Source organism: Panulirus ornatus, chromosome 40 (genome assembly GCF_036320965.1).
Source record: "Panulirus ornatus isolate Po-2019 chromosome 40, ASM3632096v1, whole genome shotgun sequence".
Classification (NCBI taxonomy): Eukaryota; Metazoa; Arthropoda; class Malacostraca; order Decapoda; family Palinuridae; genus Panulirus; species Panulirus ornatus.
This window is the reverse complement of record NC_092263.1, coordinates 12,604,777-12,628,747: the sequence shown is the minus strand read 5'-3', so window position 1 is coordinate 12,628,747 and position 23,971 is coordinate 12,604,777. Positions and strand designations below refer to the sequence as shown.

Here is a 23,971-nt window from a genome sequence, read left to right as displayed (position 1 = left end):
TGTAATACATATCTATGCAATTTATCGAGACTGTCTTGACCCTTAACTTTAACAGTGTCATAAACAGGAATTATCATTATATATTTTCTTATACAGTGAGTATATGATTTATATATTCACTATCGAACTGTGACTTTATAGATAAGAGTTGATGAGCCATATGACCCCTTTGTGTTGTGTCATACATGACCCCTGGCGTGTCATGTCTCTCTCTCTCTCTCTCTCTCTCTCTCTCTCTCTCTCTCTCTCTCTCTCTCTCTCTCTCTCTCTCTCTCTCTCTCTCTCCCTCTCTCTCCGTCCGTGTCCCCCCACGCGGGCGCGGTCTATAGGGCGTGCTATCGTCGCCTGGTACACGCCACTACCACGCCTCATATGCCCTACACGCCTTCCTTCACAATTCTCCACGCCCTTGGCTCGGGGCTGCCGTCACACCTCGCATGGGGTGTTTGGAATGACGCAAGGTACGAGGCTGGTACGCGTCATTGTTTTTATTTGTCTTTCTCTGTCTGTCTGTCTGTCTGTCTGTCTGTCTCTCTCTCTCTCTCTCTCTCTCTCTCTCTCTCTCTCTCTCTCTCTCTCTCTCTCTCTCTCTCTCTCTCTCTCTCTCTCTCTCTATATATATATATATATATATATATGTATATGCATGTATGTATGTATATAAGTGTGTATGTAAGTATGTATGTATGTATGTATGTATGTATGTATGTATACATACGATAAAGGTTTCGGTAAATAATTAGATGCAACATATCAACAATAAATCAATTTGTTTTTACTCAATTTTCGTAAATCTAAGTCTCTTGTTTACTGATATATGTGTGTAAAAAGACTTGACCTCCAGGATGTGAAGGAAATGAAAAAAAAAAATATGAAAAGAAAAGAAACATGAAACGCATTTCTCCAGACTTTGGCGAACGTCATAATGAAAATAATCTTCTAAAGGCAGAAGGACGAGATTCCCGTAGCATAACGTGACAAAGTCATCTTTATCATTTCTCAGTAACTGGTTGTTGATGAACTCAAAGCTTTACACGTGTGGGTTAATATTGTGTTACCATTTCTATTTCAGTGACCAGCGATGACCCAATTGGCCACAGTGTGTGTGTGTGTGTGTGTGTGTGTGTGTGTGTGTGTGTGTGTGTGTGTGTACTAAGCAAGGCATTATTACTGACTGATAACACATGGCTGTGTCATCATACACGAATATTATGAATATATTTTTGATGCTGTCTCTGAAACCGAAGTCTCTGGTCGATCGAAAAACCTCACCAAAAAATCAAATGAAATGAGGACATTACTCAACTTACATTTCATGAATATAAATTTTCTGGTTTTACATTTCCTTATGAGAGACAATCATATTATATTAACTTCTCTTTATTCGTGATTTTGAAACTCATCAAAGTGGTTGTCTGGTGATTTCAAAGATTACACCAAAAGAGAAATAAGTAATTGGATTATATATATGACACCTGACAGGGGCCCACTTACATAGCAAGAATGAGTGTGATTTCAAGAAGTGGGTTTCGAACACCTGAGGAAGGTGTTTCAGAATGGGGTTTCATTTGGTAGATGTTGAACTTCACGTTGGTGACCGTAATGACTCTGGCAGACGATAGGTCGAGAGCCCAACCAACCGACCAACCAGCCAACCAATCAACCAACCAACCAATGAACCAAACACTGAACCAACCAATCAATGAACCAACCAATCAATGAACCAACCAACCAACCAACCAGGCAATGAACCAATCAAACAACCACCCAACCAATGAACCAATCAACCAACCAACCAATCAACCAACCAACCAACCAACCAACCAACCAACCAACCAATCAACCAACCACCCACCCAACCAACCAACCAACGAACCAACCACCCACCCACCCAACCAACCAACCAACCAACCAACCAATCAGAAATGAGAAAGATACACGTTTGTGCGTATCAACGCCTGAATCATCAATGTGGCTTTTTTTGTGTGTCTAATAATTTCACTTTAGGTTGAAACGCTATTTATCATATACTTCTCCTTCGATCTGCCATCAGCATCAAAGTTTATATACTACGACATGGACTCCATTACCAAGATGGAGAAAATTATTATATACAGGTCTCATATGTCAATGCAAATCTATGTACATTAGATTGATTTTGTTAAGAAGAAGAAAATGGATGTACGTTAGATTGACTTCGCCAACAACATGAAGGAAATTATTGTATATTAAACTGATTTCACCAACATGAAGGAAATTATATTGAACTTTAGATTGACTTTGCTAACACGAAGAAAATTACTATACACCAGATTGACTTCGCCAACAACATAAAGCAAATTATTGTTCATTAAATTAAGTATGATATCATGTAGTATAGCATTCACAATGTTACATAGCCATGCGACATTAAATTCTTGGAAGGATTTAACAAATTTACCGTTTGGCTGAAGTTAACAAATCGTTAGGTTTGTGGTACACTCCAAAAAAAAAAAAAAAGAAGGAAAATTTACATTACTTTCGCCTGAGAGAAAGTATTACAGTAATGTCACTGTAGTGAACTGCTGAAGCGAGGGAGGAATGTACTACTTTCCATTACAGTTTAGTTTTGTGTTCTTCATACTTTCAAAGACATTATAAACTTTACAGGATATAGCTTTTGAGTATAGATTTCTATACCAAGATCTGACCCATACTGCAGTTTACCCGAAAAAATAAAAAATAAATTGTATTTTCAAAACGAAGGTTCATCCAAAGTCTTTGTCAATTTAAAGTATCTGATTCTATGTACTTACAGTGGAAAAAAAAATGAATATGTCTAATATATACCTCTACTGATATATCACGAGGTATATAGCTACCTATAGTAATTTATGGTCTTTCCAATGGTTGAATGAGATCAGCATCGCTTCGGCAATCAAGTTGAAAGTAACAGACCCCCACAGTTTCCTTACCTTCTCCTTGTTTCGTGATTTTCTTTTTTTTTTTTTTTGTCTTTTGAGGGGAGGAGGGGGGGGGGGGGGGTGGGGGTTGTCAGTCAAGTGTCGCCAAGGTTGATTCGAGGTATATATAAGGCTCAACATCGGGCTAATGGTCGACACTCAACTCACCTCATTGGACATCAACATGGTTTCCGTTCAAGCTGTGAGTTTTCTCTTAACAGATAAAAAGGGTTTTTCTTTTATATATATCGATAGTTTTACTACTTTGTCATTCCTTCCCTTCACAGCAGGTACACGGTAGCATTCCACCTGGTTGATATAGCAGTCAAATTGTTCCTTTTATAATTCTAATTCAAAATGGTTCTCTCTTCGCTAATATGATCAATAATTCGAAGCTCTATGGAAATGTTTCGTACCTCATCTAGCAGAGGTTATGTGACGCAGCAGTTTGATAGAGCACACACTGTATCATTATTTTCTCTCTCTCTCTCTCTCTCTCTCTCTCTCTCTCTCTCTCTCTCTCTCTCTCTCTCTCTCTATATATATATATATATATATATATATATATATGTCAAAAATAATGAAATAAGAAAAGGGGGAATTGACTAGGTTCATTTGGACCTTGGGTTCGTGTGGTCTTTGTATATGTGTCGGTCTTTAGCCATAATGTGTGATTATCAGCCAATCATTGGTCGTATAAGTAAATAGATGTTACCAAAAAATATCTTGCAGTAGACGAATATCAACCACATTCCTGTTTTCGTTCCAAATATCTATCTTAAAGGGAGACAATATTCTCGAAGAAACATAACTTTGTTGGGGGATTTTGATAAGCAGGATGTGCATTCCTTCTCTTCGTTCTGAAACCTGTGTCCAAAAGAAGGTTTACCCTTCGTCATGTACTTAGATCAAAGGGTTACTAAACACTTAAGATCGAATACTCTTTCCATCTTTTATTTCTGTCTAAAGTATCTCTAAGTTGAGTATATCACTACATCAAAACGAGGGAGATTTTTACAAGCTCTTTCAGTAAGAATTCACATCTCCATCTTGTTCACCAGCATTTTATGTGCAGTTTTCAGTGACTTTGTTACTCATTCATTGACTCAGCTCAAAGGAATTGTCAGGTAAAGACACATATACTTGATGTACCAGGATATTCTTGTCTGATAGGAGTGTTAGTGGGTGTAGAAACAGTATCTCCACAATCCTGAGGCCATGATGATATTTCTCGTATCCATGTGTTGCGTTACAGATAATCGCTGTCTTGTCCTTCTTCTTCCTCGTGGCCACGGCACTGGCCAACCCGCTGGCTGAGCCTGGCTATGGCCGTCGCCGAGGTGGGTATGGCCATGGTGGTGGCTATGGCCATCGTGGAGGATATGGACATGGAGGTCATGGTGGATATGGAGGATATGGGTATGGTCGATAAGGTAAGCGATGTTTGTTATAAAATATTGAGGATAAATCTGACATGATTCGTTAATATGTGTTTCTTCATTCACAACCCCAATGAATAATGAATTATATGTAAAATAAAAGCCTCGATGTATAGGATATAAACTGTGGGGAAAGAAAAGAACTAATTGGACTATTTTTTTTTTTCCCAGGTGAGCCTCCGAGTGTCATCTTTCCCATGAGACACTTAAGTACATCTGTCCTGGGAAGATGAAGCGAGTCTCGTGGGAATTTCAAACTTTGGTTGTCTTTATGATTCGGATAACAATGAGACAGTAGTTATACATAAACTAGAAATAATCATACATTGATTTGGCCTGTTGGAAAACAAGGCAACGCATTCATTCAATGAACATAGAGGAAAATATATTAATTTATGTGAAATTTGTGTTTCTATCTATCAATAAAAGTAGACATGCAAAGGCAAAGAGAGATTGATTTCTTCTACCTTTCGACAGTTATGTTCAAGAATAATCTAAATAAACAGCACCAACTATGACAAACGGGTTTAAAAAGGGTCAATCAATTGAGAACAAAGTGAGTCAGACTGAAACAAAACTCCAAAGATCCAAACTTGGACACGTATATTTGATGTATAAGTTACCAAGAACTCCTGTCATATTGGATCCATCTTTCAAAGAGGGATTTCATGACGAAAACACTTTCGCCTCAAAAGGACACTTATCTGGCGTTTTATTTCCTTTCACCAATTTTCATTCACCCGGTAAGTGAGTGAAGTGTTTGATAAAACATTACTCCACGGTTTGATATACGTGGGGTTGGGGGGAGAGAGAGAGAGAGAGAGAGAGAGAGAGAGAGAGAGAGAGAGAGAGAGAGAGAGAGAGAGAGAGAGAGAGAGAGAGAGAGAGAGAGAGAGAGAGAGAGAGAGAGAGAGAGAGAGAGAGAGAGAGAGAGAGAGAGAGAGAGAGAGAGAGAGAGAGCTCATACACTGATATCATCATTTGTTTTTATCATTTTTCAATTAGACAGAGAACAGGCAGCGCAACGACACGTTGAACAGTGAAAGTAAACTTAATAGATATTGAATCAATCGTAACCATTTTGGAAATAGAGGTACAATCATGTTGATAATTGGCTTCTTTTTGAAGCCTAGTGCAGACTTCGGTAGGTTGGTGAAGTCTGGAGCAGACGTGTGTATGTTGGTGAAGCCAGTTGGGTGTAGACGTGCGCATGTTGGCGAGGCCAGGTGTAGATGTGTATATGTTGGTAAAGCCAGGTGTAGACCGGTGTAGACAGATGAATGTTGGTGAAGCCAGGTGTAGTCAGATGTATGTTGGTGAAGCCTTGTGTAGACGTGTGTATGTTGGTGAAGCCAGGTGTAGACGTGTGTATGTTGGTGAAGCCAGGTGTAGACGTGTGTATGTTGGTGAAGCCTTGTGTAGACGTGTGTCTGTTGGTGAAGCCAGGTGTAGTCAGATGTATGTTGGTGAAGCCTTGTGTAGACAGATGTATGTTGGTGAAGCCAGTTATAGACAGATGTATGTTGGTGAAGCCTTGTGTAGACAGATGTATGTTGGTGAAGCCAGGTGTAGTCAGATGTATGTTGGTGAAGCCAGTTATAGACAGATGTATGTTGGTGAAGCGAGGTATAGACAGATGTATGTTGGTGAAACCTGGTGTAGCCAGATGTATATTGGTGAAGTCTGGTATAAGAAGGCCTTTCACACGATTTTGAATAAGCAACATCCATTACTTTCAACATCTGCTAGGTTTAGCAACTCACACAAGGGCCAGCCAGCCCCCCTAGCACTCTCCATCGCTAGCATCCTATTCAAAGACACATCAAAGTACCCGGGTCTATAAATAGACGACCAATACTATCACCATTGTCCACAATGCCTCGCTATAGACTCATGTATCTGTCTCCTTGAAACTACCCCTAAACACACAAGAGGCGTTCTGATCCTCCAAAGGTTACATGCCACATCTCAAGCCTCCTTCTCTTACAAGTACAAAGAAAAGTTTGAGATCACGTCGGGGGAAAATCCCTTTTACCAGCAATCACAATACGAGAAGACATCGAACAGAGGTATAACAACTCTTAGACATAATGTACGAAGGTTCTCGACGAGGTGGTACCAGACGAGAGAGAGAGATGTACGATAACGTTTGCACAACACCCATCTGACCATTTTCCCGTGACATGGTGAACGACTGGGAACACTTTCTCTCTACCTTCAGGAGATCAGAAACGCATGCAAAACACCGGTGACGCAGCAAACACCCAGCGCCTCTATCCGCTGGAGCACAACACTGACACGACCCAAAAGTGCTGGGCGAAAGTACGAGAGACTTTAAGTGATTCGAGATAAATTTTTATATTTTTTTTCCCCCTTGGGCCGTTGTCTTTACGTTCATTCTAAGCTTCCAGACGTCCAAAGTTGATACAGACCAAGAGTATGATTTTTCTTTTTTCTTTTTTTTTTGGTTCTTATAGTTTCCATGTTTGTCTGGAAGTGGTTGGCTAATGGGGTCACCAGGCCAGTTTTGATGTCTTTGTCATAGTTTTATTCTGTTTATGTCAGCTTTGGCGGCATAGGAAGCCGTAGGCCATCTCATTAAGGATATAATAAATATATATATATATATATATATATATATAAATATATATATATATATATATATATATATATATATATATATATATATATATATATATATATATATATATATATATATATATATATATATATACAAATGTATTCATATATCCTAGCGTAAGCCAGGTACCCAATTCATCGACCAACCCACCCCTCCGGTAGGATGAACATCTAGGTCGACTGTGGACCGACTGCCGCAACGAGGATTCGAACCTAAGGCGAACTGGACACCTACACCCTTTTAGGGCGGTGCTGTGAATGCGTCACGGTCGCCAATCGTAACAGTTACACCACGGAGGTCCTGCCACTCGTCTATTCAAAAGATTATTGCTAATGCCACAGATGGCTGGGCGTTACGTCGTTATCTTTCGTGACTAACACTTTGGGCCCTCCGTGACGCACACACTTCGTAATGGAAGATTGACTCCAATGATCTTGCGTCCTTTGCCTCATGCGTCCCGAGGGGGAGGGCCCACAAAGCCGTAAAGCCCCACTTGAAGAAAATGTAGAGCCTGCGTAAGTGATAGAAAGGAGGGACTCAGTGAAAATGGACAGGATGACTTTAAGGGCTGGACTTAAACCAGACGAGGCTGTTGTGATAATAATTACGGACCATGTGCCCAGTGGAGCCGTCTGGTGCTGAGTGGAAAGTGGAGGTGTGATTGGACTCTTTTGTCTTATCAAATGAGCAAACTTATAGTGCAAAATAGAGGATTAAAAACCATCTAGATTAATGGTCAGTCATTGTTTATAATGTCATTAGTGTCAGTCTGTTACGAGGAAGAGAGTTTACACTCGTGTTGCCCCGTCTCTTAGCCCTGTATGTCTATCATGTCTTCCCTTCATATGTACACAAACACGAACCTAAGCCAGGTGTGTGTGAGTGTATGTGTGTGTGTGTTTAGGATGAACAGGTGGCCTACCTGTGGGCCAGCTACCTTGTCCCGGGACTCGAACCATGGCCTGTTAGACTAGTGTATCGTAACGCTAACCACGGCGCTACGAAGATTCACAATGTGAAATGTGGTGTGTATCATTGTGTATCATCTTGTATTTCTTTTCGTTCACTACAAGTCTTACTGAGAATTGTGAATGACCAGTTCCATTACGTAATTCTTTCCCGCAGTTAACTCTTCCCATTATGTAATGTTTAAATGGAGCATCTTCCAAGATTTCCTGGATTTTATGGCTATTAGCTATCAAAAGGGCTACTCCATCACTTCCCCATCTGTCTTTTCTTTCCCTCCTCATTTTCATACATTTCCCTTAACAGAACAGATGAGTTTTTATCTCCTTGAGAAGTTTTGAGTCTCCAAATCTCAAAGAGTCTCCAAATCTCAAAGAGTCTCCTCCACCTCTCAAAGAGTCTCATCCACTGTGTCACTGATCCACATCATGGTAATGAAAATGGAGTTCATAGTAACAGATGGAAGGACTGATAGATAGAAAGATCCTAGAGGGACAGAAAGATAAGGAGGTAGACAGATAGAGATGGATGGTTAGAGAAATAGATGAATTGATAGATAGATAGATAGATACACAGCACAATCTAGAAACAAGGCAATGAAACAGACGTCATTGTTCCAGTTTTGTGAATGACGCTGGCGTGTCTTTTGATGACGAGGAGGTGAACATGATCGATTTTAGTGTCATCGCTCTAATTTTTTTCTTTATTTTCTAATAGATAAGATTTCATTCATCTCTCTCTCTCTCTCTCTCTCTCTCTCTCTCTCTCTCTCTCTCTCTCTCTCTCTCTCTCTCTCTCTCTCTCTCTCTCTCTCTCTCTCTCTCTCTCTCTCTCTCTCTCTCATGCTTCACCTCTTTCCTGTATATCATTATCTTAACTCCTTGTTTCATTGTAATCTATGCCAAGATTTCTTTTCAGAGGGTGGAAATTATAATCATATCCTGCGGGACTTTTTACAAGTTAAGAGTATAGAAAGGAAAAGGTTAAAGTCATGTTGTTTATGTTCAAAATAGAATCTGTAGTTCTAAATCAAAAGTCGTTTATCAATAGTCAAGAATTTAGATTTAGTCAATGACGGAGAGGAAATGTCTTGGTCATGCCATTAACGTGAGTGATGGGGGAAGTAATGGGCTGGTGACGTTGTCATTGCTGGTCAGTATAAAAGGGTGGGCCAAGCCCAGGTAGAGACAGTACCAAGCCAAGCAGCCAACAGTCAACATGTACAAGGCCGTAAGACACATGAGGATCAATCACTTTCTCTTGTAAACAATAGTGAAGATAAAATAGTGAAGATAAAATAACCTGCATAATGATTCAGTAAAGACATGTGATCATCTTCAAGTTACAGATAGAGTTATCTTTCTTTCTTTATTTTCAGGTGATCTCTGTGTTGTGTGTCTTCCTCCTTGTGGCTGCTGCCATGGCCAGCCCCATACCCGAGCCTGGCTATGGTGGCCACGGAGGTGGATATGGACACGGAGGTGGATATGGACACGGTGGTGGATATGGACACGGTGGTGGATATGGCCATGGTGGACATGGAGGTGGATATGGCCATGGTGGACACGGAGGTGGCTATGGACATGGTGGCTATGGTGGATATGGCCGCTGAAGAAAAGTAACGAAAATGACTAAGATCTTCACCAGTAAAACACCGACACCAAACTAATAACTTCTCTTGTTCAGATAACATTAAACATCCCTTTCTCCAACTTGTTTTTTAATTTTGCAATTCATGTTTCCATGTTTTTTTTTCTTTTAGGATACTCACAACCTGACAATCAGACGATGCAAGGTTGTGGTTCCGAAGCTCTATATATCATATACTTTGCCTGTAATCTGGAGCATCACTTTGAAATTCAGAGCTTCTCTTCACATGTGTAACAGTCGAGCTATGTCTCGTCTCTATGTATTCTTTACATCTCGCATTTTGGTTCTACGAATAAGAATCTTATGCTGAAAATAAGACACTGTGGCACATATCCTATAAGAAACATCGCCAGAAGTTCCCATTAGCTGTAACACACCAACATCAAAATCATATGAAACCAAGAACTGAATCTTCCCGAAGTTTTCTGTTAAAATTCACTAAAGAAAAAGCGTAATTCGTGTTCGTTTTTGTCGGCGAATATGAGCTTGTTACGTTCTGGAGGTTTTGTTTTAATCATATTTTGATAACGTGTCTTGGATGCCTCTTGACTTCGTATGTTTGCCACGTCACGCGGGTGACAAGATGAGCCACGGTACAGATGGAAACAGTTGTAGCCTAACTTACAGATAGAAATGGAAAACTCGATAGGAATTCAAACATTATTAGACTACAGTGGTCACAGAAGCGATCAGAGACAAAGAGGAGCCTAGAATGTTGTGTCTTCTTTCCTATTTCTACCTAAGGCATATTTGGCTTTAAGTAATCGAAAACCATTGCACCCAGATCTTTTTTTGTCGTCTATGATGTCCAATTCAAAAGAATTCATATTGAGGCTTATGATTTTGTTTTATAGAGATCAAAATTCATTTGCCATTTACGAGTCCAACTTTTCAGTTTGTCTGTGTCAGCTGGCAGCTGGAGACATTTACCTTCTGTTGGAACTTCATGTACCAGCTTTAAGCCGTCTGCAAGTTTTGATATCTTACAGCACTATCCACTATCAGTGTCATCAATATATGATAGAAAGAGAATTGGACTCAAGATTGATCCCCGTGGCACCCCACTTGGTACATCAAATAGTTCTATGTTTTGACCGCTATTTATTATCAATACCTTTTATTTAAGGCCTGTCAACCACTTTTCTAACCATCTCTACCATATCATCTAACTTTTTTTTTTTTAAGTACTCTCTGAAGTAGGACTTTATCGAATACTCTCTGAAAATCAAAAGGTATGACATCAATCGAATCAGTTTCATACTATGTGTTGATCATTTTACAAAAGAAAGCAAGCAGATTTGCCTGACATGAACTATTGTTTCGAAGCGCTAAACTGCGAATCGTTTGCTTTTCAATTAGGCAATGATTTCCTAGCAGGGAACTTAAAGCCTTTCTGAATACTAGTTAGGCGATGCCATGCATATTCTACTTACAAGGTGAGATATGGCAAGATATAGCAAGAGATCGCTTGATATCTCCATAAAATTCGTTATAAATAATTCAAAGATAGCTAGAGAAAATATTTCGAAGATATCTACATGCCATGAAAGCTCTCTGTATTCACATTATAGCATTAGATTCTTCATGTAACGTAAAATGTTTGATCTAAAAGGTTTTACGGCAAGAGATGGTTTATCTAATTCCAAGTACACACACCTGCCTACCTAACCAGTAGTTTACTGGGGAAAAAAGTCCTATTTTAAGAGTATGAGTCGAAGATGAATGAAAGACAAGGCGAAAAGTAACATAATTTTATACTTATTCGTATATTTGTAACAAGAGTTTGGATGCTGTTAATTGGTTCAAGTTGTACAGTATGTTGGGTTACAGTAAACATAGAATTGCAGGCTCATGTAAAGAGTGGCAATAACAATAATGAAAGCAAAACGAATCATTATCGATCATCTTTTATTAACAGAAGAAAACAGAATTGAAATCAGTTTCAGAAGTTTGGGGACAGCTGAATAAACGGAGGTTTTAAGGTTCGTTTTAGCGACCATAACCATAGCCACCATGGCCATATCCACCTCCGTGTCCATATCCACCTCCGTGACCATATCCACCATAGCCGCCACCATATCCACCACCATAGCCGCCACCATATCCACCACCATAGCCGCCACCATATCCACCACCATAGCCGCCACCATATCCACCTCCGTGTCCATACCCACCATAGCCAGGCTCGGGTATGGGGCTGGCCATGGCAGCAGCCACAAGGAGGAAGACACACAACACAGAGATCACCTGAAAAAAAAAGAAAGATAACTTTATCTGTAACTTGAAGATAATTACATGTCTTTACTGAATCATTATACAGGTTATTTTATCTTCACTATTTTATCATCACTATTGTTTACAAGAGAAAGTGATTGATCCTCATGTGTCTTACGGCCTTGTACATGTTGACTGTTGGCTGCTTGGCTTGGTACTGTCTCTACCTAGGCTTGGCCCACCCTTTTATACTGGCTAGCCACAATGACGTCATGACCCCCCCCGCCCATCACTCACGCTAATGACTCAATCTTGTTCATCAGGTATTGAATGAAAGGTCAAGGTCATCTTGACTATTGTTTATGGTAGAAAGTAAAAGAATATACATAACCCTGTTTTTTGATTACATTTACATGTGGAAATCTATTGTATAAAGTTATTGATTTATTATATTCATCTTAATCTGCCTATTACGTAAAGAATGTAAAGTCTATCATTAATTTCCCGTGAGTTGATGATAATTGTGAAATCAAATTAACTTATTGATATATGCATAGAAATGTTACAGTGCAGAAATCCTCCACTCACGTTGTTATGATTTTCTAATAGAAGGAACAGAGAAGGGGACCAAGTGAGGATATTCCCTCTAAGGCTCAGTCCTCTGTTCTTGACGCTATCTCGCTAATGCGGGAAATGGCCAAAATGTATAAGTATATTTATATGTATATCATTGGTAATCAGTTACTCATTGATGGTAATGCAGATTCACTGGTTCTGAGAAAAAATACTCAACTATAGGAAAGATGTTTGTACATTAATGTGACTAATATGTAATAACTAAAAGGAAAACAAAATGAGATAGTTCTTAAAACCCTCGAAAGTTGAAATTTGTTGAGACAAATGGAAACTTAATATCCAGATAAGAATTATGAAGCTTTTGAAGTACTGTGTTCAAGTTTCCGGAGTGACGTCACATCCTGTTTGATTTTTAGCTATTGAAAAAGTTTTTTTTTTTATTCAAAATTGTTTACTTGAACTACTCTGTTTCCATGTTACAGTATTAATCATCTTTATAAAAGTTTCGATTCTAGAAGTGAGATATGATGTGTCCTACATACTTTAAGTCTCCAATACTTTATAAAAAGTTTCGATTCTAGAAGTGAGATATGATGTGTCCTACATACTTTGTCTCCAATACTTTATAAAAAGTTTCGATTCTAGAAGTGAGATATGATGTGTCCTACATACTTTAAGTCTCCAATACTTTATAAAAAGTTTCGATTCTAGAAGTGAGATATGATGTGCCCTACATACTTTAAGTCTCCAATACTTTATAAAAAGTTTCGATTCTAGAAGTGAGATATGATGTGTCCTACATACTTTAAGTCTCCAATACTTTATAAAAAGTTTCGATTCTAGAAGTGAGATATGATGTGTCCTACATACTTTAAGTCTCCAATACTTTAAAAAAAGTTTCGATTCTAGAAGTGAGATATGATGTGTCCTACATACTTTAAGTCTCCAATACTTTATAAAAAGTTTCGATTCTAGAAGTGAGATATGATGTGCCCTACATACTTTAAGTCTCCAATACTTTATAAAAAGTTTCGATTCTAGAGGTGAGATATGATGTGCCCTACATACTTTAAGTCTCCAATACTTTAAAAAAAGTTTCGATTCTAGAAGTGAGATATGATGTGTCCTACATACTTTAAGTCTCCAATACTTTATAAAAAGTTTCGATTCTAGAAGTGAGATATGATGTGCCCTACATACTTTAAGTCTCCAATACTTTATAAAAAGTTTCGATTCTAGAGGTGAGATATGATGTGCCCTACATACTTTAAGTCTCCAATACTTTATAAAAAGTTTCGATTCTAGAAGTGAGATATGATGTGCCCTACATACTTTAAGTCTCCAATACTTTATAAAAAGTTTCGATTCTAGAAGTGAGATATGATGTGTCCTACATACTTTAAGTCTCCAATACATATTCTGTTTCCCAGACTAATCATCATTAACCTCTGACCTCGGAAAAGCTGTGCAATATCTTTGAAAAGGTTAACAGTAGTATGATTAAACTAAAAAGCTGCAAAAAGGCAATTCCTACTTGTATATATATTTCTAAATGCCATTAGTTCTCCACAGTTTGATTTGAAAAGCACCAGAAGTAAACCTCGTCAAAAGAGAAACATATTGGGCATTCCATATCCTTCACTCTCTCTCCTGGATTTTCAATATAATGAACATCATAAAATCTGTATCCCAGAAACTAGAGTGGTGTAGAGTAGGTCGTCACAATGATGGTAACTGTGTAGTAGCTATACAGTGACGTACGAGGCTCTTATTCACTCCACCTTGTAGAACTGAATAGGGATCTTGGGTGTGTCTTCTTCCACCTCCTTCTTAAACCTGTGTCCAATAGATCAAAGACCTTCAGCCACATTGCCTCATGAGCCATAATCTGTCTTCATCCATTCCTTTCCGTCTGCAGTGGTGTTGTTTTATATTCTCTGTTTTGCAGGTATTATTTCTACCACAGCTTTATGAAAGTGTCAACTCGTGCTCTAGCTATTAAGGCTTATGTACGTTGCATGGGCGTGGCTGCTGCTTCCTTTAGTTTCTTTATGATGACCAGACAGACGAAGATCGACCGTTACGACACCTCCCACTGTCCTCGAAAGGGACATGTCTGGAAATCTCTTGCAGAGATTTGTCATATTCTGGTATAAGAAATTGGACCTTTGATTTAGGAGTTCAAACACCCCAGGAGCACTAAATAATATCTTATCTCTTTTTCTCTCAGTTAAATTTTCTTTTCATCTTACATGGCCGAGATAATGTTGTCTATTTCTGTTGGATATGCAGTGTTATTAACTTGAAAAAAAAATATAATGTGGAGTATACTGAACAAATAACAAATATCTAACTTCCAAGTGTACATAACTATTCAGCTACCTACAGTTAATGGTAGAAAATGTCATGAATGAAAGTTAACTGGAAGACAGGCGTAAAGTGACACAAATCTATATATCTCCTTCGAGAATTTGTACCACTAAATCATAAGTTGCTTATGGTCCAGGTTATATATTGGGTCACAATAACCATAACCTTACAACTTCAGACAGTGTGTGACAGTTGTAGTGATGATACCAAAACACATGACTATTGATAATCTTTTATTACGAGAAAAAATAGGATTGACATCAGTTTCAGATGTTTGGGGAAGAGATGAATAAACGGAGGTTTTAAGGTTTCGTTTTAGCGACCATAACCATATCCACCTCCGTGTCCATATCCACCTCCGTGTCCATATCCACCTCCGTAGCCATATCCACCTCCGTGACCATATCCACCATAGCCGCCACCATATCCACCACCATAGCCGCCACCATATCCACCACCATAGCCGCCACCATATCCACCTCCGTGTCCATACCCACCATAGCCAGGCTCGGGTATGGGGCTGGCCATGGCAGCAGCCACAAGGAGGAAGACACACAACACAGAGATCACCTGAAAAAAAAAGAAAGATAACTTTATCTGTAACTTGAAGATAATTACATGTCTTTACTGAATCATTATACAGGTCATATTATCTTCACTATTGTATCATCACTATTGTTTACAAGAGAAAGTGATTGATCCTCATGTGTCTTACGGCCTTGTACATGTTGACTGTTGGCTGCTTGGCTTGGTACTGTCTCTACCTAGGCTTGGCCCACCCTTTTATACTGGCTAGCCACAATGACGTCATGACCCCCCCCGCCCATCACTCACGCTAATGACTCAATGTTGTCCACCAGGTATTGAATCAAAGGTCAAGAACACAATAGGTCAGTTATTGTATTAAAGTAGAAAGCTGGAGAAGGAAGAAAACCCCCTTCTCTTTTTCTTGAGCTGTTTCTTTCTTACAAGCAGGTAAGTTTAAGGTCACATTCAGTTTATAGGCTTGTATCTTTTTCACTTAGGAAATGCGTGTTCCTGTTACTAATTAGTTTCATTTCTGTTCACAGCGTTCGTAAAATGATAGATTCAGAAGTATAGAAATGAAGATTTAATTGCACTTTTTGGAAAATTATTAACGGGAGTGGAGGATTTCCAGCTCGCCCGCTCCCTCCCCTTTTAGTCGCCTTCTTCGACACGCAGGGAATACGTGGCAAGTATTCTTTTTCTCCTATCCCCAGGGATAATATATATATATATATATATATATATATATATATATATATATATATATATATATATATATATATATATATATATAGATAGATAGATATATATCGCTCCCCCGAAGACTCAGATAACTTGTAGTGTTTTCATTCATGCCTTTCACATTTGCAACAATAACCTTCACTCACGATTTCGCTTCAAAGAATTCTTTTTTTTCTTTCCCTTTTTTTTCTGCTTATTTCAAACACCAATGCTGTGTTGTTTCACGCCTGATAGACACTGAATCTCCCACGGACAAAAGTCATTTTCTTTTATGAGTTTCCTACCTCGCTCCTAACGCGATAGAGACTTTCATTTGTTTTTTTTTTTTAACTAAAGCTGAGGTTGTGGTTGTGGTTATCCGAAGTATCTATAACCTGGGGGTCATATTGTTGACTGATTGTAACTAAAGCTGAAGTTGTGGTGGTGGGTTCTCCAAAAGGATGGTGCGTGTGTGTCTATTGTTTCTTTTTTCTTTGTACTGTAGGGGGAGCAGAGTTCTACACTGGTGTGTGTGGGGCTCTCTCTCTCTCTCTCTCTCTCTCTCTCTCTCTCTCTCTCTCTCTCTCTCTCTCTCTCTCTCTCTCTCTCTCTCTCTCTCTCCTCAACCTCTTGCAATCTATCTACTCTCATGGAACTTTTTAGATTTCTTAATGCTTCCTTCCCCACACTGACAATTCCAATTCACCCAGTTCAACCTCAGCATCCACTAGTTTGATGCTATAAGAGTGTGGTAGTGTGTAATCACCCTAATGTGTATTGACCTATTTGTACTGTATGTATGATATGTCACAAACATGTGTGGGGGCGCCGCGCCCCATCTCTTGCGTAGTCTCAAATAGTACGTAACTTCATAGATTTACGCATGTGGCACGTGTGTGTGTGTGTGTGTGTGTGTGTGTGTGTGTGTGTGTGTGTGTGTGTGAGTGTGTGAAAAAGGTGGTTGAGTGGGTTAATGTAAGAGCTTTTGTACCTACGATTCTCAATGATTAGGGGAGGAATTATTATCACCCCCACACACACTACCCCCACGAATTATCATCTACCCCCACACTAACCCCACACTACCCCCACACTAACCCCCACATTACCCCCACACTAACCCCACACTACCCCGTAATCCCGATTGTCATCTTCACTCCCACAACACCCTCCACCGCAAAAGCCACACAACATCTCCCATCTGGTACGTCTCTGACCACAGTCTCACCACCATCTCTTACCTCACCGCCCCGACTCGCTATCCGGATGCTTTCGCCTCTTATGGAAACGCCAATATTATCAGTGCGCCCCCAATGGAGCGGGCTGGGGGTCCAGAGTACGAGATTCTATTTATGGAAAAATTCTTGCGTAAAACTGTCGTAATTTTTTTGTTTCTCTTCCCTCCTCCTTCTCCTCCTCCTCTTCTTCTTCTTCCTCCTCCTCCTCTCTCCTCCTCCTCCTCAGGCGTCGCTTCTGTCATTGCTGAGTGTATGACCGAGTTTATTGTTATGGTAACTGAAGGATATAGACGTATATTTTATACATATTCGCCATTTCCCCTCATCAGCGAGGTAGCGTTAAGAACAGAGGACTGGGCCTTTGAGGGAATATCCTCACTTGGCCCCCTGTCTTCTTTCTCTGTGATTCAACCACACTTCTGTTTTGTGGTCGTCATAGATACGAGGTTTGGCATCTCTGGGGAAAAAATTCTTCCTTCCTCAACTCACCTTTTCATCTTTACCCAATATCACTACACATTTTTTTTATACATAAAGCTTCATAGGGGATCTCTCTCTACTTTTATAACCACACAAATCTTTTTCTAATCGTTCTCTCTTCTCTTCTCACTCCACCTTTGGATGATTCTAACATTCCCTCACCCACCTCCTTCTAATGTACTTTATTTCTTTTTTTCGCAGGCCGAAGAGCGCTTCTCTCTCTCTCTCTCTCTCTCTCTCTCTCTCTCTCTCTCTCTCTCTCTGGACGCAAACGAGGTATATGGACCGGATGGCATCCATCCATCCATCCTCTCTTCTTCCGAATATGTTCCTGTTTGTGTTCGTCTGTTTCCCTCCGGCTTAAAAAGGCCAAAGCGTTTCCATACTGCCATACGTTGGTGCACCTTCTAATATGGAGAAGCGTGTTTTGCTAAACTCCACGAGCAGCGTGTTTTGCTAAACTCCACAAGGACCATGATTTGCTAAACATCGAGAAAGTGTCTAACAAGTTGTGTGGGATTGAGATCTTGTCTCTAAACTTCCCTGTTTTGGCTTTCCTCCCCGACTCTCTTAATCTCATAATCTAACACCAAGATGACATAGATAGCACTCAGGGCTCCCTCTCTGTCTTATCTACTGCTATCTTCTTTCTCTTATCAACGATTTCCATTCTGTTGAACAAAACACTTTCTGCCTGCCCCCCGCACACACACGCACACACACACACACACACACACACACACACACACACAGACTGACGACTCAGCTCTGCATTTTCCCTCTGTTTTAAAAGGCGTCTCATTTTGCTTTTTTTTTTTCCCCTCTCAGTGTCTCTTATTCTGTGGGGGATGAACCCTTCCCTGGAACCATAGATTTGGCCTGGGTTTCTCAGTGAGGTACATTGAGCAGGTGTAAGGCCTCGAAAACACATTATCCTCCAGTCCTTCTGCTCATAACTTTCAACTTCTTCTTCGACGTTTGAGTTCCACTATTCACTACAATGAATTCGTCGGTATCAAAGTAAATATTGAAGGCTGTTTTTGGACACCTTACGAGTCCAAAAACAGCCATGATTTCATCTACGAATATATATATATATATATATATATATATATATATATATATATATATATATATATATATATATATATATATATATATATATATATATATATGTCTCTGTGTGTATATATATGTGTACATTGAGATGTATAGGTACGTATATTTGCGTGTGTGGACGTGTATGTATACACATGTGTATGGGGGTGGGTTGGGCCATTTCTTTCGTCTGTTTCCTTGCGCTACCTCGCAAACGCGGGAGACAGCGACAAAGCAAAATGAAAAAAAAATAAAATATATATATATCTGTCTTTATATGGAGCATTGTTCTCGTATGTGGAGAGTTTCTAACGCTACATACTCAAGTGTTTGACTGAGTCGAATCCACGGCAATCCGACCTTCCCAAGCCGACTTGTTTGACCTCAAAGTTTGACCCATTTGTCCTAATCCCCGGGTAATGCTTCCTCGTTCTTTTGATAAATGAAAGATACATACATTAACAAAGTTTATTTTGATGGTGGATCATAGTGTCAGTCTAAATAACACAAAAGGTGATTAACATATCTAAGAAGTGTTTAACCCTTTCTCCTCATAGAGATGATGACAATACATCAGAAAATCAAGATGAACTTTCTACTAGAATTCAACTCAAACACAAAGAAAAGACAAGAGAGATAACTCATCTATGGTTGAGATGGTATTTCAGTTTTCTTTCCCTTACGTATGTGAATGAAATGGAAGAATGTCACAGAACATTTCTCATGTGATTTTTAACACAACATTTCTCATGAGAAATGAACAAGACCATTTCTCATACGATTTTAACAGAACATCTTTAATGAGCAATGAACAAGACCATTTCTCATACGATTTTAACAGAACATCTTTAATGAGCAATGAACAAGACCATTTCTCATACGATTTTAACAGAACAACATCAAATGGTACATGAAATTTCAGTGAGAGAAATTACAGAATAGCTACAGGTCACATTGACTTGTATCTTACAAGTAGATGTCACAGGTCATGTTGGTCATTTACTTGGGGGAAGAGTAGAATCTCTACCCCATCTACCATCCAAGTAGATTGCACAGATAATGTCGATCATTTTACTTGGAGAACAGTGGCATCTCTATCTCCCATCTACTTCCCATAGCCACCATAGCCACCGTAGCCACCATAGCCACCTCCTCGATGACCGCCTCCATAGCCACCACGCCCTCCGCCACGCCTTCCGCCACCATGTCCCCTGCCATAGCCACCGCCAGCAACAGGGTCAGCAATGGCGAAGGTGCAGAAGAGAGCCATAATACAGAAGGCGAAGATCTGAAAGACACGTAGCATTATTTGACCTCTACGGTTCAGTATAGCATTCTATTGGCATGGAGACGTAAACGTAGGGTTTTTGGTCGTAGGAGACAAGACGTGAGGGGAAGGGAAAAGAGGATTACATATAATCATGGTAATTGGTTACTCAACTCAGTGCCGGAATGGTATCATTCGTCAATGTAAAGTAATTAATGTAATTTCTTTCCTCATCGGCTTTCGAAAATCATGTCTTAAAGTCAATGCGTAAGTTGAGGGGAGGCAGTAATACCTATGATGATGAAGTAACCCAATACTTACGGTGATTGTGAGGTAACCTAATACTAACAGTCATCATGAGGTAACACGTTACCTGTAGTGACGATCATATACTCGATAACAATAGTGACAAATAGAGAAACCCGGATATAGAGCAGTGATAAACAACCATCATTTATCGTAATAGCTTTAATTCATCTATCGTAATAGCTTTTTTCCCATCTCGTGTAATTCACGTCTTCCACGGAGTTTAGTACAATGAAATAGATGTACAGAAGTACAAGGGAAGTACATGGGAAAGACATGTATTAAGAAGAACCCGTTAACTCATACCTGCGTAGTCTATTTCATGGACTTAAAACTCTAGAACACGTAATCCATATGTGTCTTATGACGTCTATGCGCGCGTCTCACTTGATATGTGTGTGTGTGTACCTTCAGGGCTGAGTCATAGTTGAACGCGTCTTGCTCTAAGGGTCGTACCGTCGTGGTCAAGGGTCGTACCGTCGTGGTCAAGGGTCGTACCGTCGTGGTCAAGGGTCGTACCCTTGTGGTCAAGGGTCGTACCCTCGTACTCAAGGGTCGTACCGTCGTCCTCAAGTGTCGTAGCGTCGTACTCGAGGGTCGTACCGTCGTGGTCAAGGGTCGTACCGTCGTGTCAAGGGTCCTACCGTCGTGGTCAAGGGTCGTACCCTTGTGGTCAAGGGTCGTACCGTCGTGGTCAAGGGTCGTACCCTCGTACTCAAGGGTCGTACCGTCGTCCTCAAGGGTCGTAGCGTCGTACTCAAGGGTCATATCCTCGTCCTCAAGGGTCGTACCGTCGTACTCAAGGGATCAAACATAAATACCTTTTAAGGCTCCTGTGAGCCAGGCAGTGTTACCAACTGCGACGTGCCACCTACCGTCTTGAGCATCATCGTGTGTGTGCGCACGTTTGCCTGGTCCTCCTCTTTCAACTATTACTCGAAGCTGGAGATCGAAGTCTGGTCGCCTCTCGCTTGTGTGTGTGTGTGTGTGTGCAGCAGCGACTGTATGCCAAACCATGCACAGTCGAGGGGTTTATATAACTCCAAACCAGCCCCCAGAACAAGGCCATACAATTGGCCAAACCTACGCAAGCACCGCCGATGTATGACATGACACCTTTCCCCAAATTACAGGCCATACTTGGTGGCTCACGGAGACCACGGTTCTCTGCCTCTGTCTCTGTCTCTCGCGCGACCTGATTGTCACACCATCGTTTGACACCTCTTAAGTAATCCTTAGGAAATTCGCGTTTAGTTTAAGGAGTTGGGTTCATTTTGTGTCACAAGGGAATGTTGAAGCTGATGTTATTATTTTTTTGGTGTGTGTGTGTGTGTGTGTGTGGCCGTCTGCCACCACATGGGAGTGTGCTAAACTTGAAGATATTTTGTCATCCCTTTTGAGATTTCGTTTCGTAATAAATTGGCTTAGAAATCACAGGGGAAAGAATAAGTAAATATAAAGCATTGATGGTTTATTTTGGCATGGGGCGTCATCTGGTGGGAGCGTATACCAGTGTTGAACAACCCACTAATGCTGTACCATATTCAACTCTTCCGTCCATATGACTTTATGTGTCTTTTTACATTTATATTATTATCATTTCTGGTCATTAAGTCTCCATCCAAGATGGAGAAATCTTTATATGTTGTCGAAATCATTTAGTATTTTGAAAGCTTAATATATATCTCTTCGAATTTGGTACGTACTTTATAAAGAGAACAATTATATGTATATACAAGTGAGGATATTCCCTCAAATGCTCAGTCCTCTGTTCTTAACGCGACCTCGCTAACGCAGGAAATGGCGAATATGTATGAAATAAATATGTGTGTGTGTGTGTGTGTGTGTGTGTGTGTGTGTGTGTGGAATCACAGGAACAACACAGGTTTAAGATATCTGCTGGTAATGCCAGACTGGCAAATACGATTGTCAAAGATGGATGGAGGGTTTATACATTCATGGTCGAGGCCACTTGAGCATTGTGAAAACTCTCTCTCTGTATTAGATACATGAGAACCGATCCACTAAACTGTTAGGTGCTGGGACGTGCACTTATCCAGTGCCTTACCAAATATGAAGTAAACTTATTGTCTTCCAATATCACACTTGTTTTTATTTGTGGCGATTCGTGTCACTACTACCTTCACTTTTATTTGTGATGATTCGACCTTTACTTTAAATCAATGTTTTAGATGATTTCCAGGTCCTTCGTTCACTGCCTTAAGTCATTGTTGATGGTGATTGACACATTACCTTATGTCTGTGTTCCTGCTGATCTCTCCTCCTCTATGACAAGCTTGTGTTTCTTATGATACGGGTGTGACACAGATTCTGTGTTACACACGTGGCTGTGGTGAAGGTATTGGGACGAGGGAGGTGAAGATAAAGAGGGACATAGAGACTCGATCAAGAATTGGCAATAATTGGCAGGTTTGGTACTTGTATATATATTACAAGACTCTTAACACTCCTTAAGGCATCTGCTGGACGAGTTAGATGAGATATGTGAAGACTTAGATCCATTATTCTTAGGGTTGAAATGATTCAATCCTCCTTACAACAGATAGGGGAAAAATAATGGTATATAAAAACAATTTCGTATGGCTGGCAGCGGTATTGCTTGGTGGGGGGAGGGGGGGACTCTCCTACGGGGTCCCCTTTTGTTGAAACTGTCGTACGTTCGGCTTCTAAGGAAAAGAAAGAGAGAGAGAGAGAGAGAGAGAGAGAGAGAGAGAGAGAGAGAGAGAGAGAGAGAGAGAGAGAGAGAGAGAGAGAGAGAGACTCTCTCTCCTTCCCTCTTGGCCTCGTAGATCGAAATGACCGCATAAGGTGACGACCCAGAAAGTGATGAGGGAGGGACGAGAAATGGAAAAAAACAAAAACAAGATCATCAGGTTCCATTCTCAGGCAATTTCTACACAACCAACCACAGACGGCTCTGTGGTGTAACACAGCCAGCCACAGACTGGTCTGTGGCGTAACACAGGGATGGGTTTGTGGCGTAACACACAGACGTGTCTGTGGCGTAACACACAGACGGGTCTGTGGCGTAACACACAGACTGGTCTGTGGCGTAACACAGCCAAAAACAGACGGCTCTGTGGCGTAATACAGCTAACCACAGACGGCTTTGTGGCGTAACACAGCCAGCCACAGACGGGTTTGTGGCGTAACACAGCCAGCCACAGACGTGTTTGTGGCGTAACACAGCCAGCCACAGACGGGTTTGTGGCGTAACACAGAGACGGGTCTGTGGCGTGTGGTGGCAGACGGCCCCCCCCCCCCACACACACACACACATACACACACACACACACACACACACACACACACACACACACACTCACGCACACACACACACACACACACACACACACACACACACACACACACACACACTCACGCACACACACACACACACACACACACTCACGCACACACACACACACACACACACACACAGCACCAGTATCGCTTCTCCTACTTCAATCAGACACCAGCTCTCTGAAAGCTAATGAGGCAAAAGCCTTTTTTTG

General features: G+C 40.5%; 3 protein-coding genes and 2 long non-coding RNA genes across 5 annotated transcripts; 2 read left to right on the top strand and 3 right to left on the bottom strand.

Annotated features, from left to right (window-relative positions):
* The first annotated feature begins 3,091 nt into the window (after positions 1-3,091).
* LOC139761542 (uncharacterized) lies at positions 3,092-4,822 on the top strand. Its single transcript, XR_011715538.1, has 3 exons — positions 3,092-3,144; positions 4,198-4,375; positions 4,553-4,822. It is a non-coding gene; the product is annotated as an uncharacterized lncRNA (long non-coding RNA).
* A 4,304-nt stretch (positions 4,823-9,126) lies between these two features.
* Positions 9,127-9,700, top strand: LOC139761541 (uncharacterized). The gene is made up of 2 exons (XM_071685805.1): positions 9,127-9,218; positions 9,367-9,700. The coding sequence occupies exons 1-2, from the start codon at positions 9,207-9,209 to the stop codon at positions 9,598-9,600; spliced, it is 246 nt and encodes an 81-aa protein (XP_071541906.1). The 5' UTR covers positions 9,127-9,206; the 3' UTR covers positions 9,601-9,700.
* Positions 9,701-11,375: 1,675 nt separating this feature from the next.
* LOC139761540 (uncharacterized) lies at positions 11,376-12,069 on the bottom strand. Its single transcript, XM_071685804.1, has 2 exons — positions 12,031-12,069; positions 11,376-11,885 (listed from the first exon to the last, which is right to left on the bottom strand). The coding sequence occupies exons 1-2, from the start codon at positions 12,040-12,042 to the stop codon at positions 11,628-11,630; spliced, it is 270 nt and encodes an 89-aa protein (XP_071541905.1). The 5' UTR covers positions 12,043-12,069; the 3' UTR covers positions 11,376-11,627.
* A 2,949-nt stretch (positions 12,070-15,018) lies between these two features.
* LOC139761539 (uncharacterized) lies at positions 15,019-15,552 on the bottom strand. Its single transcript, XM_071685803.1, has 2 exons — positions 15,514-15,552; positions 15,019-15,368 (listed from the first exon to the last, which is right to left on the bottom strand). Exons 1-2 carry the CDS (start codon positions 15,523-15,525, stop codon positions 15,114-15,116), a joined length of 267 nt encoding a protein of 88 aa, XP_071541904.1. The 5' UTR covers positions 15,526-15,552; the 3' UTR covers positions 15,019-15,113.
* Positions 15,553-19,316: 3,764 nt separating this feature from the next.
* LOC139761538 (uncharacterized) lies at positions 19,317-21,446 on the bottom strand. The gene is made up of 2 exons (XR_011715537.1): positions 21,311-21,446; positions 19,317-20,150 (listed from the first exon to the last, which is right to left on the bottom strand). It is a non-coding gene; the product is annotated as an uncharacterized lncRNA (long non-coding RNA).
* Between the last annotated feature and the right edge of the window lie 2,525 nt (positions 21,447-23,971).